This window comes from Myotis lucifugus, unplaced genomic scaffold (genome assembly GCF_000147115.1).
Source record: "Myotis lucifugus unplaced genomic scaffold, Myoluc2.0 scaffold_190, whole genome shotgun sequence".
Lineage (NCBI taxonomy): Eukaryota > Metazoa > Chordata > Mammalia > Chiroptera > Vespertilionidae > Myotis > Myotis lucifugus.
In genome coordinates, this window is record NW_005871238.1 from 187,175 (window position 1) to 204,106 (window position 16,932).

The 16,932-nt window shown below is 44.3% G+C and overlaps 2 protein-coding genes and 1 long non-coding RNA gene across 6 annotated transcripts in view; 2 read left to right on the forward strand and 1 right to left on the reverse strand.

Moving 5' to 3' along the window:
- Positions 1 to 492: 492 nt before the first annotated feature.
- On the forward strand, positions 493 to 15,218 carry POLR3C (RNA polymerase III subunit C). 3 transcript variants are annotated; one of them, XM_023760718.1, is made up of 16 exons: positions 493 to 630; positions 1,709 to 1,875; positions 4,237 to 4,280; positions 4,494 to 4,705; positions 4,815 to 5,000; positions 6,464 to 6,552; positions 8,553 to 8,657; positions 8,786 to 8,878; positions 10,205 to 10,285; positions 10,522 to 10,573; positions 11,192 to 11,252; positions 11,905 to 12,055; positions 12,797 to 12,898; positions 13,022 to 13,071; positions 13,490 to 13,639; positions 14,882 to 15,218. In XM_023760718.1, the coding sequence occupies exons 2-16, from the start codon at positions 1,729 to 1,731 to the stop codon at positions 14,961 to 14,963; spliced, it is 1,605 nt and encodes a 534-aa protein (XP_023616486.1). In that variant the 5' UTR covers positions 493 to 630; positions 1,709 to 1,728; the 3' UTR covers positions 14,964 to 15,218. The 3 variants fall into 3 exon arrangements, with proteins under 3 accessions (XP_023616486.1, XP_023616487.1, XP_006096935.1); XM_006096873.3 differs by lacking the exon at positions 4,237 to 4,280 and having other exon boundaries at positions 494 to 630; positions 4,450 to 4,705; XM_023760719.1 differs by lacking the exons at positions 4,237 to 4,280; positions 14,882 to 15,218 and having other exon boundaries at positions 4,450 to 4,705; positions 13,458 to 13,639.
- On the reverse strand, positions 8,372 to 14,212 carry LOC111827597. Of its 2 annotated transcripts, XR_002831226.1 has the most exons (4): positions 14,136 to 14,208; positions 12,548 to 12,675; positions 11,704 to 12,154; positions 8,372 to 8,664 (listed from the first exon to the last, which is right to left on the reverse strand). It is a non-coding gene; the product is annotated as an uncharacterized LOC111827597 (long non-coding RNA). The 2 variants fall into 2 exon arrangements; XR_002831227.1 differs by lacking the exon at positions 12,548 to 12,675 and having other exon boundaries at positions 14,136 to 14,212.
- Positions 15,219 to 15,545: 327 nt separating the features above from the next.
- The window catches only part of NUDT17 (nudix hydrolase 17), a 15,234-nt gene continuing 13,847 nt past the window's right edge, over positions 15,546 to 16,932 (forward strand). Inside the window, exon 1 of the mRNA XM_014462742.1 lies at positions 15,546 to 15,563. Coding sequence (XP_014318228.1) covers positions 15,546 to 15,563 — 18 coding nt within the window. The remainder of the gene's footprint in view (positions 15,564 to 16,932) is intronic.

The following is a 16,932-nucleotide window of genomic DNA, read 5'->3' on the forward strand; positions in this document are numbered from 1 at the left end:
ACCGATTTTCGGGGGGGTTGCGGGGCGCTTCCGAACCCCCTTCCGGGACTTCGGGGCGTGGGGCAGGGGACGCCGGGGCTCCTTACCGGGTAGTTTTGGGGTTGACCTTCGCCCTTTGCCAAAAGTGGCAGAAAAAACCCGATGGGGCGGCGACGGCGGCGCCGGTCCCGGGGGCCGAAGCCTCCGCCATCTTCCTCTTTCCGCCCGGCGGTCCGAGAGGGACGCCGCCTCCCTCGCCTGCCGCTCGCTGCCGGCTGCAGTCGCCGCCCGGCCCGCGCTTCCTCAATGCACCGCCGCTCCGGGCCCGCGTCAGTCACGTGAGCGCCCGGCCCACGGAGGCGGCGTGGACCCAGGCCCCGCCCCTAGCGTCACAGGCGCCGGAAGGGAAGTCCGCTGGCACCTCCCCCGCGGCCCCTCGCCGGTCCTCCAAACTCCTAGCGAGACGAAAGAAAGAGCGTCCCCGGGAACCACCGAGACTCTGGGGTAGAGTGGCCAACGTTGTCCCCATTTCCGGGTCCTCCTGGTTGTGCGACTGGCAAGGCAGGGCCGAGGGCTGTGCCTCTGCCTGGGCGGCAGCGGGAGCCGCACGGAGCCGAGGGAAACTGGGCGTTAGATTGCGGTGACGCAGAGGTTAGTGAAAACGCTGTCTGAACCGGACCAAGGAACCCGGTCCCAAACTGGGACCCTGCGTGCAGGAATGAAGAGCCAGGACCAAGCTCCTTGGAAGCCCTTTCCGGGGATGGCAGAGGGTCTGGGGATGTTTCCCTAGAGACGTGTGGACGCGGGTACTGAAGCTGAGAGGCAAAGACTTGGCTTCTGAGGAATGAAGCAATGTTTGGTAGCACTTGTGATTTTTCTAAAAAGGAAGCAGTTATATAGTCAACTATATATTGTGTCTACTTGTCAAGAATAGTAATTTCCGAGTTAAATACTGCCCTGCAAACAACGTACATCATCTCCCATTGAAAACACACTGTTGCAAAGCTTTCATTTACCTCTTAATTTCTTTTTCTAAATTGTCATTTCCTGTGTGGACTGGGAATGATACTGCCTGTTCCCTCCCAATAGGCTGTGAAGTGGCCTTAATTCTTCCAAACAATCAAGTGTAGAATCGAAGGCCTGTGACACTGTAAAACCATCTACATCCAATCTTTAAAGAAAATTAGAATCACACACAATCCCATAAAGATAAATGTTTCTCTCTCTCCCTCTACCTTCCTCTCTGAAATCAATAAAAAAAATTTTAAACATTTTTTAAGAAGTTCAATGTGATGTATAGTCCAGTTTTTTTCTTTCTATTCATACATTTTTTTCTTGATTAAATTTCCCTCCACATTTTGCTTTGTAGCCTGCTTCTTTTACTTAGTAAACAATTTTCTATCATAATACATATACAAAAGTGTTGGAGTAACATTCCATTGTATGGGTTTACCATAATTTATTGAAGTAACTCCTCACTGTTAGACATTACATTGTTTCCAGTATGTTAGTATTCTAAAGAGAACTACAGTAACATCTTTTTATTATTTCCTTAGAAGAGAGTATCCAAAATGAAATTATTAGGTGGAAGATAGGCAAGATTTTAAGGCTTTTGATACATAATGTCAAATCACCCTCCACAAATTACTTAAATTTATACTCAGCAGTCTACACCCAACATAAAAGAAAACCTCTCCCGCATACAGTGTTTTTTTATTCTTTATTCTAGCTCTGAAACTCCTTAGTACAATGACTCAAGCAGAAATTAAACTGTGTTCTTTGTTGCTGCAAGAGCATTTTGGAGAGATCGTGGAAAAAATTGGAGTCCACCTAATCAGAACGGGCAGCCAGCCACTAAGAGTGATTGCCCATGACACAAGAACATCGCCGGATCAGGTATGTTTGGAGGATACCAATTTGCTTTTATTTTCATTAATTTCTTCTACTTACCTTTGTTTTTTGTTGTTGTTGTTGTTGTTGTTTTAAATTAAATCTTTATTGTTCAGATTACATTTGTTCCTCTTTTTTTTCCCATAACTCCCCTTCTCCCAGTTCCCGCCCCACCCTCCACCCTCACTCCCCACCCACTGTCCTCATCCATAGGTGCACGATTTTTGTCCAGTCTCTTCCTGCATCTCCCATTCCCCTTTCCCCCCCCAAGAATAGTCAGTCCATTACCTTTCTATGTCCCTGATTCATTGTAATCACCAGTTCATTCTGTACATCAGATTATTTATTCACTTGATTCTTAGATTCACTTGTTGATAGATGCATGTTTGTTGTTCACAATTTGTATCTTTACCTTTTTCTTCTTCCTCTTCTTAAAGGATACCTTTCAGCATTTCGTATAATACTGGTTTGGTGGTGATGAACTCCTTTAGCTTTTCCTTATCTGTGAAGCTCTTTATCTGACCTTCAATTCTGAATGATAGCTTTGCTGGATAAAGTAATCTTGGTCGTAGGTTCTTGGTATTCAGCACTTTGAATATTTCTTGCCATTCCCTTCTGGCCTGCAAAGTTTCTGTTGAGAAATCAGCTGACAGTCGTATGGGTATTCCCTTGTAGGTAATTGAGCCTCTTTCTCTTGCTGCTTTTAAGATTTTCTCTTTGTCTTTTGCTCTTGGCATTTTAATGATGATGTGTCTTGGTGTGGTCCTCTTTGGATTCCTTTTGTTTGGGGTTCTCTGCGCTTCTTGGACCTGTAAGTCCATTTCTTTCTCCAGATGGGGGAAGTTTTCTGCCATTATTTCTTGAAATAGGTTTTCAATATCTTGCTGTCTCTCATCTTCTGGAACTCCAATAATTCTGATATTAGGCCGCTTAAAGCTGTCCCAGAGGCTCCTTATACTATCTTCACACTTTCGGATTCTTTTTTCATTTTGGTTTTCCAATTGGGTGTTTTTTGTCGAATCTTTGGTTTGATTCTTTTGCTCGTCTGGTCTGCTATTGGGTATAATATTCTTTATTTCAGTCCGTGTATGCTTACTTTCTAATTTCTTTATCGTAGCATCGAGGGTCTCATTAGTTTTCATGAGGCTCTGCACAAATTTATGGCAAGCCCTCAAAATTGCGATTCTTAGCTCCATATCCTCCATTTCTGTCATGCTTTTTTGTCTCCGCATCTTTTATGCTTTCTTGGTGCACCCCCTTGTGGTCTCTGTGTGCAGTCTTGTTCTAGCCAAGCCTTAATTGTTGTAGTTAACACTAGAGGGATTTGACCAGCAGACCGACTGGCTGTAGGATTCTGGGGAGGCGCTAGTCCTGCCCTTGCCTGAGGCGATCGGCAAATGTCTGTGCCCAGTGCTTGGGCGGGGCGGGCTCAACAGGGCAGGGGGAGGGAGCAGCTATGGCCGCTCTCAGTCCGTCCCCAAGGGCTCTGCCTCTCTGTCCCAGCAATCGCTGCAAACCTCGGAGGGGCCGTAGCCAGACAGTCCCGCTTCTCCCGTTTGAGTCAGGGTCCCTAGAGACTCGCCCGGATCTGTAGCCCAGAGTCTGAGACTCACTCCTGAGTGAAAACGACAACCGCACCCTCAGCCACCAGCCCGCTTTGCGCGCGCACCGCCGCACCACCGTACCTTTAAATTGTCCACCTCCTCTGAGCCTCGGTATGCGTTGTCTTTCCTTCTAGTTGAAGAGTCTCTCCTCAGCCAGCCTTCCTGTGGTTCTGGGTGATGTCTGTTCCGTCTTTTAGTTGTATTTTTGAAATGGTTGTTTGCGGCAGCAGTCTCCGGTGTTTACCTATGCCGCCATCTTCTATCAAGTTCTACTTACCTTTGAATATTGTTACTCCCCACCCCCACTTAATGGACAGGGAGAGAGCCTGCTCTGGGATCAGCACGGTGTTCTTTGTGGGGAAAGAGAATGAGACAGAGCCCCTGAGGTCTGCTTCTCAAAGTGTTCCTGGCTCCTGTTGCTTCCTTAGGCAAATCTTTGCTCTCCCTTTGCCATCCGTCCTTTATTCACAATGAGTCTGTGAATCTCAGTACTGCCCTTAAGGGATGAGAATAACAGAAGGGAAGTAAATTGTACTTAGAAAAATAAAGATCAGAGAAAAAATAGGAGCGTCCTAGCAAGGAATCTTCCTGATTTCTTCCATTTATGTGTGACTCTTATTAGCTGTTCCAGTGGGAGGAGGAAGGCAGCACAGAGATTCTTACCCAGCCATCTCCTGATGCTTAGTAAACTGTTGGGCAAAAGTTGCGAGCAATAAAGAGCTGTGTCTTCGGATCTTTCCTCTTTCTTTTGGGTCTTATCCAGGTGAAGAAGGCCCTGTGTGTCCTCATCCAGCATAACCTGGTGACATACCAAGTTATGTGTGACTCTTATTAGCTGTTCAGGTGGGAGGAGGAAGGCAGCACAGAGATTCTTACCCAGCCATCTCCTGATGCTTAGTAAACTGTTGGGCAAAAGTTGCGAGCAATAAAGAGCTGTGTCTTCGGATCTTTCCTCTTTCTTTTGGGTCTTATCCAGGTGAAGAAGGCCCTGTGTGTCCTCATCCAGCATAACCTGGTGACATACCAAGTGCACAGACGTGGCACGGTGGAGTATGAGGCCCAGTGCAGCCGGGTGCTGCGCATGCTCAGGTACCCCCGTTACATCTACACCGCCAAGACCCTGTACAGTGACACCGGCGAGCTGATTGTGGAGGAGCTGCTGTTGAACGGCAAGATGACAATGTCCGCTCTCGTGAAGAGAGTGGCAGACCGGCTGACAGAAACCATGGAAGGTCAGTACTGTAGCAACAGCTGTTAGCAAAAGCACAGATTGGCTGCCTGCAGGAGCAGACCCTCAGCTATCTCAGCCGTCTCACCTGCCTCTCTTCTCCTCTGGCACAGATGGCAAGACCATGGACTATGCTGAGGTGTCGAGCACATTTGTGCGACTAGCAGACACGCACTTTGTGCAGCGTTGCCCGTTGGTGTCTCCCACTGAGAATTCAGAGCCTGGGCCACCGCAGCCTGCCCCCACTCTTGTCATCAATGAAAATGACATGTACCTGGTTCCTAAACTGAGCTTGATAGGTAAGGAATTTTGACCACTGGAACTGTGATTTGCCCTAATTGTGGATTCCTCCTCAGTGATTGTTAAGTGAATGAATGAATGAATTGAGCAGTTAGCAAGTATTTACTCTGTGCCAGATATTGTGGTATAAAATATAAAAAAGCATTATGGTCTCTGAACTTTTGGGGGGCTTAAGGCTAGTACAAGAGACTTACATTAATTAAATAACAAACTGTGGTAAGTACTGTGAAGGAAAAGTGTAAGGTATTTTGAAAATATATAACGAGACTGGAGTTACCTGGGAGTTTGGAGCCCTTGCTTCTTTGAGAAAGTGGCATTTGAGCTAAGATTTGGAGCAGAAGTAGTAGCCAACCGGTGAGGTAAGGTATGAAGGGGTACAGAGGATAAGCATTTTTGGCAAAGGTACGTAGTGAGAGAAAAAAATAGGGTATTTGAGAAAGTGAACGAAGGTCAGTTAGTTAAAGCACGGTGTGCAAAGGAAAGAGAGCCATGAGAATAAGGTTAGGGAGATAGGCAAGGGCTAGATCACGCAAGACCCTTAAGATAAAGAACAAAGGAAAACCACTGAAGGATTTTAAGCCGCAAAGTGACATAACCTAATTTGCATTTTAAAAGATTTTTCTGTGCACAGAAAGGATGGGGCAAAAGTAAGTGCAGACAGCCCGGTGGATGTAGCTCAGTGGTTGAGCGTCAACCTATGAGCCAGGAGGTCACAGTTAGATTCCAAGTCAACGCATATATGCCTGGGTTGCAGGCTCGATCCCCAGTGTGGAGCATGCAGGAGGCAGCCAATCAATGATTCTCTCTCATCATTGATGTTTCTATCTCTCTCCCTCTCCCTTCCTCTCTGAAGTCAATCAATAAATAAATACATTAAAAATAAATAAATAAATGTAGACAAACCAGTGAAAAATATATAGAAGTGGTGAAGTAGACAAGTATCAAGAATGACATCTAGCCCTAACCGGTTTGGCTCAGTGGATAGAGCGTCAGCCTGCAGACTCAAGGGTCCCAGGTTCGATTCCAGTCATGGGCATGTACCTTGGTTGCGGGCACATACCCAGTGGGGAGTGTGCAGGAGGCAGCTGATCCGATGTTTCTGACTCTCTATTCCTCTCCCTTCCTCTCTGTAAAAAATCAATAAAATATATTTTTTTAAACAAAAAAATGACGTCTGTGTGTCTGATGCGCATACATGGGAGGATGATGGTGCCATTCACTGTGAAAGGAAACATTAGAGCAGGTGCAGTTTGAGGGATTAAGATTATGAATTTCTGTGTTAACGTTGAATTTCCGATAACTTCATCATTTACCTGTTTCTTGTAGCTGCTCCATCTTCTGAGCAACTCTAAACTAGCGGCAGCTACAGACGTCCTTGGGATAGGGAGACACCTGCTCTCAGGTTTGCTCATGTCCTGTCATGAGATGTAGCCTAACTGTTCTAACTGTTTTTACTTGGCAGGGAAAGGTAAAAGGAGGAGATCGTCTGAGGATGATGCCACTGGGGAGCCCAAGGCCAAGAGACTAAAACATAGCACAGATAATAAAGAGGTAATGGGGCTTTGTGACTAGGAGTCCTCACCCCGAGGCAGGTCAGAGAGAGCACTAAGATGAGCCCCAAGAGACTTCAAAGGTTCCTGGGTTAAGTAGTAGGATTAGAGCTGCATTAAATATTGGTCAGCAAGAGAATAACGAAGAGTGAACTCCCTTCTGAGGCTTTAACTTACTTCATGCATTGGACAGAGGTAACAGCTTATGCAAAAAAAGGACCTAGAGAAAGGTGGTTATTCAGTATTGCTGGAACACAGCGACCCATGGGAACCAGTGGTGAGAAATGAGTCTAGAAAGATATTTGTAAGCCTGAGCTTTTATCTTCAAATGCCTTCTCGGCATCTCTATAAAGATGTCTAATGAGTATCTCAAATTTAGTATGGCCAAAATGCAATAATTGTTTTCTCCCACCCAAATATCTGTTCTCTCAGTTTTCCTCATCTTAGTAAAGGACCTGGCCAGCCACCTCTAGGTCACCACCACTTGCTTAGGCCAAAATCCTAGGAACCGTCTGATCTCCCAGTAAAAAATGTCAGCCCAATTTCCAAAATTACCTAAACTCCAGCTGTTTCTCACCATTTCCAGTGCTGTCATCCTAGTCCAAACCATTACATCTCGAGTCAACGCTTTGCCAGCACTCTCCTAAATGGTCACTCTACCTGCATCCTTACCTATTTAACTTGCCAAGTTTTTTTTAATCCCAACATAACACTGATTTAGACTCCTTTAATAGCTTCCCGTTACTCTTAGAAGAAATCCAAGTCTTGGCTATGGGTTATTAAGCCTTATATGAGCAGGGTGGTTACAAGACCTGCTAGAGACCGGGCTGTACACCCTCAGCTCTTTCCACTCTTCCTCGTGTTCACTGTGTTCCAGCTTCTTTCTTTCCATTCCTCAAAATGTCAAACTCTTTCGATCTTCAGGCTTTTGCCTTTAGTATTCCTTCTGCTTCAAATGCTTTTCCCACAGATCTTCATGTAGTTACCTTTTTTTAATAGGTCAGGGCACGTGCCCAGGGTGTGGGCTCGATCCCCAGTGGGGGGGCATGGAAGAGGCAGCAATCGATGATTCTCTCTCATCATTGATGTTTCTGTCTCTCTCTCTCTCCCTCTCCCTTTCTCTCTGAAATCAATAAAAATAAATTATTTTTAAAAAGAATAGTGTCATGAAATCCAAGGGGGTCGCATAAAATTAAGAAGGAAAAAAGTCCCACCTTGTCATATGCTTCAGAAAGAACAAAGAAGATCAGAATTGGAAAGTATTCTTTGAATTTAGCAACAAGGAGGTCCTCAGGGGCCTTGGCATTTCAGTGCAGTGGTGGAGATGGGTTGAGTACCTCTGTGGACAGAGATACAGCTGGGATGGTCAAATCTTTGAGAACCTTGACTAACAAAAATAAAAAGGAGAAAAGTCATAGTGTTGAAGAAGAGTTACTTTAGAGTAGACGAGATTTGGTCAAGGTAAAGGTTGATGGGGAAAAGACAGTAAAGAAAGAGGCTGAAGATTTAGAGAGGAGGGAAAACTGAGCTGGGTCCCTGAGAATGCAGGGAGGGTAAGATCTCACATTCAGTGTGGGCATTGAGCTTGGGTAAAAGGGGGAACATGTTTTCCACTGTGATATAAGTGGAATTTAAAAAAAAATAAATGTGGGGGTGTGTGCACAAAGTTGGATGAGTTCTGGCCTAATGGCTTTTGTTTTCTCAAAATAAGAAGCAAGGTCATCTGCTGAGAGTGATAAGGGTGGGGTAAGTGAGATTTGAGGAGACTGGAGAGGAGTTAAAATGTAGAAGAGAGAAAAAGATTGGAGGTTGGTTGAGAATCTGTTTGAAGTGAGACTGAATTTATTAAGGCACTGGTCCACATGACTGGATGATTTCTCAGCAACCAATTTGTTGCTATTGTAAAGGAAAAGAAGTGGTGGCCAGTTCCATTTAAGCTCCTCACCAGAAAACTCTTCACTGCATGTAGATGCTTCTTGCTAATCCTTTTCTCCTCCTCAGCCCATTCCAGATGATGGCATTTATTGGCAGGCCAACCTTGACAGATTCCACCAGCACTTCCGAGACCAAGCCATTGTCAGCGCAGTGGCCAATAGGATGGACCAGGTGATATCTGAGGGGATGGGACAGTGGCCATCAGGGACAATCTTATTTGCCAGATGTGGCCATTGACATTTAGCCAGAGCCAGCACAGCAGAATGAATTCTGAATTTCAGCTCACTTTTCAATTCCAGACCAGCAGCGAGATCGTAAGAACCATGCTTCGAATGAGTGAGATTACCACTCCCTCTGGTGCCCCCTTCACCCAGCCATTGTCTTCCAATGAGGTGAGTTTCATGTTATACTACTTTTCTGACAGGCTCTTGGATACTATAACATAACTAGAGGCCCGATGCACGAAAATCGTGCAAGAGTAGGCCTTCCTTCCCCCGACTGCCGTCAGAAGGACGTCTGGTCTAATTAGCATATTATGCTTTGATTATTATAGATTATTATACATACAGCCTGGAATTAGGTTGATGAGGTTTGAGCCTTGAAAGAGTCTTTGTTGTTTGAGGTGGGACAGGAATTATCTTCAGGTGATAGGTATTAAAATATTCGGTCTCTTTGGATCCAGCCTTTAAAAATCTAAACCATTCTCTTAGTCAAAGTGCAAGCTATTCCTATTCTAAGAATGCACTATTGCAATCTGAGAGCCTTGGTGAGCAGGACATTATATAGCCCCTTATTTGTTTTTTTCAATATACTTTGTATCTTTTAAACTTATTTGTATCTGTTTCTTAAAATTTTAATATTTAACATATCCAATGTGTTTATTTATATTCTATTACTTTCCTAATTAACTTATATTTATTCACACAAAAAAATACTTACTAAACTTTTATTTATATTTAAATTTTTTAACTTATATAACAAAAAATTAAATACATGTCCAGCTATTGTAGCTCAGTGGTTGAGCATCAAACCATGAACCAGGAGGTCACGGTTTGATTCCCAGTCAGTGCACATTCCCAGGTTTGGGCTCGATCCCTAGTAGGAGTGTGCAGGAGGCAGCTGATGGATGATTCTCTCTCATCATTGATGTTTCTATCTCTCCTCTCCCTTCCTATCTGGAATCAATAAAAATATTCTTTTAAAATATTAAATGTTTTTTTCTAATGACAAAGTAATTACATGACCTATATTCAAACAAAATAGAAATGTATAATTTTTAAAAAGTTGTAGTTCCCCAAACTATCATAGTTTTGCATAATCCCAATCCCAAGCATCCTTGTTAATAGTTTGGTATGTATCTTTATTCAAATTATTTTTATGTATCATCCGACATATATATAGGTATGTGTATATGTTATAAATTTGCATTTTTCATATGCCAATATAATATAAACCTTTTCATGTCAGTTATAGATCTGTTTTATTTTTTGTAATGGCTGTGTCATATTTCACTTAATGGCTATGCTGTACTTTATTTTAATCAATCCCTTATTATTGGACATTGGGATTATTTCTAGATTTTTACTCTTATAAACATTGCTGCTATATTTTTGGATATTTTTATACTGTGATATCTAAAATTAAAACATATTTACTTTAGTAATGTCAGCAATTCTAAGTTCCCAAACCTATTTTCACTGTCTCCTTTTGCACCATAGATCTTCAGATCCCTACCTACTGGCTACAACATCTCTAAGCAAGTTCTTGACCAGTATCTCACTCTGCTGGCAGATGATCCAGTAAGTCTGATTTTTTAATGTTTCTTTTTTCTGCTATGTTTATGATTTATTTCTGCCAGTGATACCTGGTATCATTCTCCTATAGCCTCATTCTCTAACCAACTCAGACAATTTCTCTACCATCATCTAATAAGAGGCTTGCCTTCTATAGACTCTTGGCTAGATTTGCTCCTTTGGAAACAGAATCACTGGATTGTCCAGTCAGTTAACACAGTCTCTCTCTTTTTTTTTAATAGCTAGAGTTTGTTGGAAAGTCTGGCGACAGTGGTGGAGGAATGTATGTCATCAGTATCCTTACCAGTTATTTCTGTACAGTCCGGCAGCCGGACTATGACAGTGGCGACTTATGACAAAAGATGCGATAAAATTTAGTATACTAAATAAGAGAAAATTTAACTAATACATTGATGATAAAGAAGTAAAAAGGACTTTTTGTTTGTTTTTGTTAATCATCACCCAAGGATATTTTCCCTATTGATTGTTTTTAGAGAGAGTAGAAGGGAGAGAGGCGGAGAGAGAGAAAGAGAGAGAGACACATTGATATGAGAAAGACACATCGATTGGTTGACTCCCACATACGCCCCAACTGGGGCCAGGGATAAACCTGCAACCCAGATACATGCCCTTGTCAGAATTGAACCTGCGACCCTTTGGTGTGTGGGCTGACACTCTAACCACTGAGCAACACCATCCAGGGCAAAAAGGACTTTTACTTAACCAAATTTTAGTTAAGCTAAGTCCTGACTTAAGCACCAAACTTAAAGTTTTAAAATACTTATTTATCCTAAATGTGATCAATGTAAAAAGCAAATAACATTTAAATTTTAAATTAGAGACTTAGGAATTAAACTAATATCACAATGACCAGGCCAAAGCATGATTGAGTGACCTTAATCCTACATAAAGACCTACATAAGGTTCTCGGATCCCTAGCCACAGCCACTCTGGAGTCGGTTGTACAGGAGAGGTAAGGGGGTCACCATGATCAGGGTGGGGGGTCAGACACTTCCTTTCTATGCCTGATTTAAACAAGTAATTTGATCATTATGTAAGCAACCAACATAGGCATACCAGCCCCATTTTTTTTTTTATTTTTTTATTGATTTCAGAGAGGAGGGGAGAGGGATAGAGTTAGAAACATCAGTGATGAGAGAGAATCACCGATTGGCCACCTCCCTCACACCCCCCACTGGGAATCGAGCCTGCAACCCAGACACATGCCTTTGGCTGGAATCGAACCTGGGACCCTTCAGTCTGCAGGCCGACGCTCTATCCAATGAGCCAAATCAGCTAGGGCTACCTGCCCCATTTTTCCACTGGACTGCTGTGGATCCCATCTACTACTGCTGTTCATCCTAAACATCCTCCTGCTGAATTCCCAGTGCCATTGGACCAGCCTCCCTAGAGCTTTTACTTACCAGGCGGGAAGTGAGGCCCTCGGTGTGTCCGCAGTCAGTGACTGCCTTGTGATTAGCAGCACCGTCCGCAGTCCGTCTGGAGCTGTGAAAGAGTTCGCTGATTGCTGTCCCCCACTGGTCCTGGCTCCACACATGGAAACAGCCACCACCGTGTGTGACTAGGAGATAAGCCTGCTATTTACTGTCTTCATTCCTTTCCAGATTTGGGTCTCGCTGTGCCAGAATATTTCGTCTAGTTTTGCAAAAGAAGCACCTGGAGCAGAAGCAGGTAGAAGACTTTGCAATGATTCCAGCAAAGGAGGCGAAGGATATGCTTTATAAGATGCTCTCAGAAAATTTCATGTTGCTTCAGGTAACCAAAGGGTAATAGTCATCAACAACAGAGCTGGCCGAGCGTGAGAGAAACTCCTGAGGCCTGCATCCTGAGCCCCAAGCAAACTCTTATCCAGCTCTAAGACAGGAAGAAAGAAAAGATTAATGAAGGCATAACCAGCATTGGGAAGATATTTGTGCTTTAACTGGCCTAGTAAAAAAAAAAAAAAGGCACAGCCAAGAAGTCACTCCGCCCTTTTTCTTTAGTGCCTCGTCCCTGTGATTTGTCCTTTCCTTGAACTTTACATTTATTATAGAATACATTTATCAACACCTAGTGAGTTCCACTATGTGCAAAGCCATGCAGTAGACCCTGTAAGGAAATAGAATGGATTTTGGAATCTGAATCACAGCTCTTCCTCTTACCTAGTTACGTTAAGCAAATTACCCACCATAATTTTTCCCATCTATAAAATGGTGGTGGATGGTAAGAAAATAGTGCGGTTGATAGTAAAGATCAAACACAGTCTACCTGGCACACAAGAGTTGCTCAACAGATGTTAGTTGCCTTCTCTGCTCCACTCAGGATGTTCAAATGGAAAAAACAGGGCAGCTCAATTCTCCTGAGGCTGAGCATGCCGTAACGACAGATGTGAATGACTGGGGAAGGGGAAAGTGTAAGTGAAAGAGAGAAGGGAGAGTGGCTTCAGACGGGACACGTGTTTACTTTGCAGCTCTGAACTGTATAATTCCTCTCATTTTTCCTTCTGTGGACAAGTAGGAAATTCCCAAAACGCCAGACCACGCCCCTTCCAGGACCTTCTATTTGTACACTGTGAACATCCTGTCAGCTGCCCGCATGCTGCTGCACAGGTGCTACAAGGTAACTCCTGGACCTTCTTCCATTCCCTCCACAGAGACCAGTCTTACCTCACGCCCCCTTTAGCCTTTTTACCTGAGCTACTGAAATAGAACCGTGTGCGTTTTTTGTCTTCTCTCTCCTCAGAGCGTAGCCAACTTGATAGAAAGGAGGCAGTTTGAAACCAAGGAGAACAAGTGAGTAGCAATATAGTTTAGTAATTGCATTTTTTCAAGGTCAAAGGCTTGAGGGGAAATTTCCTATAGAAATGGAAACCAATAGAGACAATAACCAGTCTGGTTGCATTGAATTGTTGGGTTAGGTTGGCATAAATCATGCATTAGTCTATACTCTTCTAATATACTCCCAGTGAAATAATTTTGTAGATTATATTCATGAGAAATGTACAAACTGGCACTAAACGTAAAGTGCAAATGAGAGGCAATAAGAGTTCCGGGAGTGAGGTCACATTTCTAAGTTTGTAGAAAACATCCTTAAAAGGTGACATTATCCATTTTGACCAGGAACCTGGTAAAGGGCATATTATACCCCAGGGCTAATGGGTAAAAATCTCCACATCTAGGGGACCAGTTTGGAATTGTGTTTGTTTGACAGGCGGCTCCTAGAAAAGTCTCAGAGGGTGGAAGCCATCATCGCCTCCATGCAGGCTACAGGTGCGGAGGAGGCCCAGCTACAGGAAATAGAGGAGATGATCACAGCCCCTGAACGCCAGCAGATAGAGACTCTCAAACGGAACGTCAACAAGTAAGCATCCTACACGTCAAGCCTCCATTTCAAATACCTTCCAGGCTCACCCACCTCTCCACGTTGACACAAACCCTGAACTCACCTAACAGAATTTAATCCACCTGTTTCCCCAAACTGAACTCTGAAGACATCCTCAGCTTCTCCTCCCTCACCACACACCTTGTTCACCAAAGTTGTTGATTTTACTTCAGTTCATGTGTTTCAAATCTGGCCTTCCGTCTTGGTCCCCAAGATGAGAGAGACCTATCAACTGGTTGCCTCCCACATGCACCCTGACCAGGACTCAAACCTGCCACCCTCTGGTATATGAGATGATGCTTCAACCAACTGAGCTACACCAGCCAGTGCTAAAACTAACTTTTGTGTTTTGATTTTATATCTTGCAATTTTTAAAGTTTTGTTTGTTGACTCTTTAGTTTTTTTGCAGATCCTTTGAGATTTTTCTATGTTTAGGATCATGCCAATCTGAATGCCTTGTATTTCTTTTTCTTACCTAATTGCCTGGCTAGAACCTCCAGTAAAAGGTTGAATGGAAGTGAAAAGCAGACATCCTTGTCTTGTTCCCGATCTTTTTTTTTTTTTTTAATATTTTATTGATTTTTTACAGAGAGGAAGGGAGAGAGATAGAGAGTCAGAAACATCGATGAGAGAGAAACATCGATTAGCTGCCTCCTGCACATCTCCTACTGGGGATGTGCCCGCAACCCCGGTACATGCCCTTGACCGGAATCGAACCCGGGACCTTTCAGTCCGCAGGCCGACGCTCTATCAACTGAGCCAAACCGGTTTCGGCCTGTTCCCGATCTTAAGGAGAAAGCTTTCAGTCTTGCACCATTAAGGATGATGTTAGCCGTGGGGTTTTCATAGATGGCTTCAATCATGTTGAGGAAGTTCCCTTCCATGCCTAATCACTACTCAGTTTAGCCGCAGCCACTTTCAGCTTCTATTTTAAAACACACTGGAACCTTCTATGCCTTTACATGTGCTATTCTTTCTCCTGTTGCAAGGTAGACTTTAACTTCTCCCAGGAGAGGCTGTATCTTTTGAATCCTCAGCAAGTTCCACAGTGCCTGGCATTTAAGAGGTGCTCAGTAAATGGGAGAATGATCTATTGGTTTCCTGCTTTCTACCCATTAATCTCAAGGGTAACCAAGCAATTCTGCATGGCCACACAGCGCCCAGCCTCTCACTATGCTAGTAAGTGTTCAGTCTGGGCAAATGCTCTCACTTTTCACTCAGGCTGGACGCCAGCGAGATCCAGGTGGATGAAACTATCTTCTTGCTGGAGTCGTACATAGAGAGCAACACGAAGAGGCAGTGACCCTGAAGAAGTGTCTTCCTCAAAGACCTGAGGGGTTGGAAGGAGAAATAAAGGAGCTGCCTGGATGCATTCTTCGCAGTGGGATAAACTACGGATTCTTGTACTGAAACCCTCTATTCCTGCCTCCTAGAATACACCAGCTTGCTGATCCTGTCTTTGAACCATCACTACATTCTCTCCTCCTTGGCAGGAAAAAGAAACTTAGATCCCACCCAGAAGTCAGCCCAGCCTGTGTTTGAACATTCCTGGCAGTGAGGAAACTTCTTCCTAAGCAGTCCATTACATTTTCAAAAAGCTATACCTGTTTCCCGGCTGGTGTCACTCAGTGGTTGAGTGTCGACCCATGAACCAGGAGGTTACGGTTCAATTCCCAGTCAGGGTACATGCTCAGGCTGTAGGCTCAAACCCCAGTAGGGGGCATGCAGGAGGCAGCCGATCAATGATTCTCTCTCATCATTGATGTTTCTATCCCTCTCCCTCTCCTTTCCTAAAAAGAAAAGTAAAAAGAAAAAAAAAAAAGCTATGCCTGTTTTTTGTTACACTGTAATCGTAAACACACACACACAATGTAGGGAGTATAATATGAAAGACTGCCACCAAGTAGGGGAAAAGTCTATTTTCAGGGCTAGCAGGTGGATTAGCCCAAGTAAACACTCTATTATCTATGGATAGAAGCCACATTTGCCAGCTCCAAACTTCTAGCACAGTGGTTCTCAACCTTCTGGCCCTTTAAATACAGTTCCTCATGTTGTGACCCAACCATAAAATTATTTTCGTTGCTACTTCATTACTGTAATGTTGCTACTGTTATGAATCGTAATGTAAAATATCTGATATGCAGGATGGTCTTAGGCGACCCCTGTGAAAGAGTCGTTCAACCGCCAAAGGGGTTGCGACCCACAGGTTGAGAACCGCTGTTCTAGCACATCTGAAATTACCCATGTAAAACACTTAGCACAATACCCCGCGTGTAGTAAGTACTCAATAAGTCATTGCCTTCCTCTTCGTGGTTCCTTAAAGGCAAGTCTGCTGTCTCTCTCAGCACCATGATTAATATGGTAGTTGATGTAATTTGTCAGAGCAGCTTCAGTCATTTAAAGCAGTCAGGTTTTGTTTTATAATCTCTTCAGTTTCCTCTTACCGATGTTGGTTCTAATTCATTAAGCATTTAAGTGCCAATTAATTGCTAGCCATTATATCTACACTAATAAAAGAGAAAAATGGTAATTGGCGTACGACCGCTACCCTTCCCATTGGCTAATCAGCGTATCCTTATGCAAATTAACTGTCAGCCAAGATGGCAGCCGGCAGCCAGGCAGCTGGAAGCGAACCTGAGGCTTGCTTGCTCCAGGGACTGCAGACTCCAACGTTCCCCGCCTGACTTGCCGGCCTCTGAGCTGGCAGTTTGAAACATTCTAACAAATATAGCCGGCTGGGATCTCAGAGCTGAAGTTATACATTGTTTCGATTATAGAACGGCAAACAAACCAGCGGAAGCCTCAGACCTAGAGCCAGAGCTAAAGCTGGCCCAGAATATAAAAAAAGAAAAAGAAAAAAAGGAGCGGTTGGGAGCTTCAATCAACAACTGCCAGCCTGAAAGCAGCCCTCAGCCCCTCACCCAGACTGGCCAGGCACCCCAGTGGGGACTCCCACCCTGAAGGGTGTGTGACCAGCTGCAAACAGCCATCATCCCCTCATCCAGGCTGGCCAGGCACCCCAGTGGGGACCCCCACCCTGATCCAGGACACCCTTCAGGGCAAACCAGCCGGCCCCCAGGCCTCTATCCTATATAGTAAAAGGGTAATATGCCTCCCAGCACCGGGATCAGCGGAGCCACGAGGCCTCCTGGCACCAGATCAGCATGACAGGGTGCAGCGCCCAAACCCCCTGATCGGCCTGCGGCTCTGTGTGTGACAGGGTGTGGCATCCCACACCCCCTGATCGCCCTGCTCTGTGTGTGACAGGGGGT

What these genes read in the sequence shown, in the direction of transcription:
- POLR3C (XM_023760718.1), top strand. Translation starts at nt 1,729, where the DNA reads ATGACTCAAGCAGAAATTAAACTGTGTTCTTTGTTGCTGCAAGAGCAT. An exon ending in TCCTAAACTGAGCTTGATAG is followed by an intron (nt 5,001 to 6,463) that starts GTAAGGAATTTT and finishes TTTACTTGGCAG; the next exon opens with GGAAAGGTAAAAGGAGGAGA. An exon ending in AGCCATTGTCTTCCAATGAG is followed by an intron (nt 8,879 to 10,204) that starts GTGAGTTTCATG and finishes TTTGCACCATAG; the next exon opens with ATCTTCAGATCCCTACCTAC.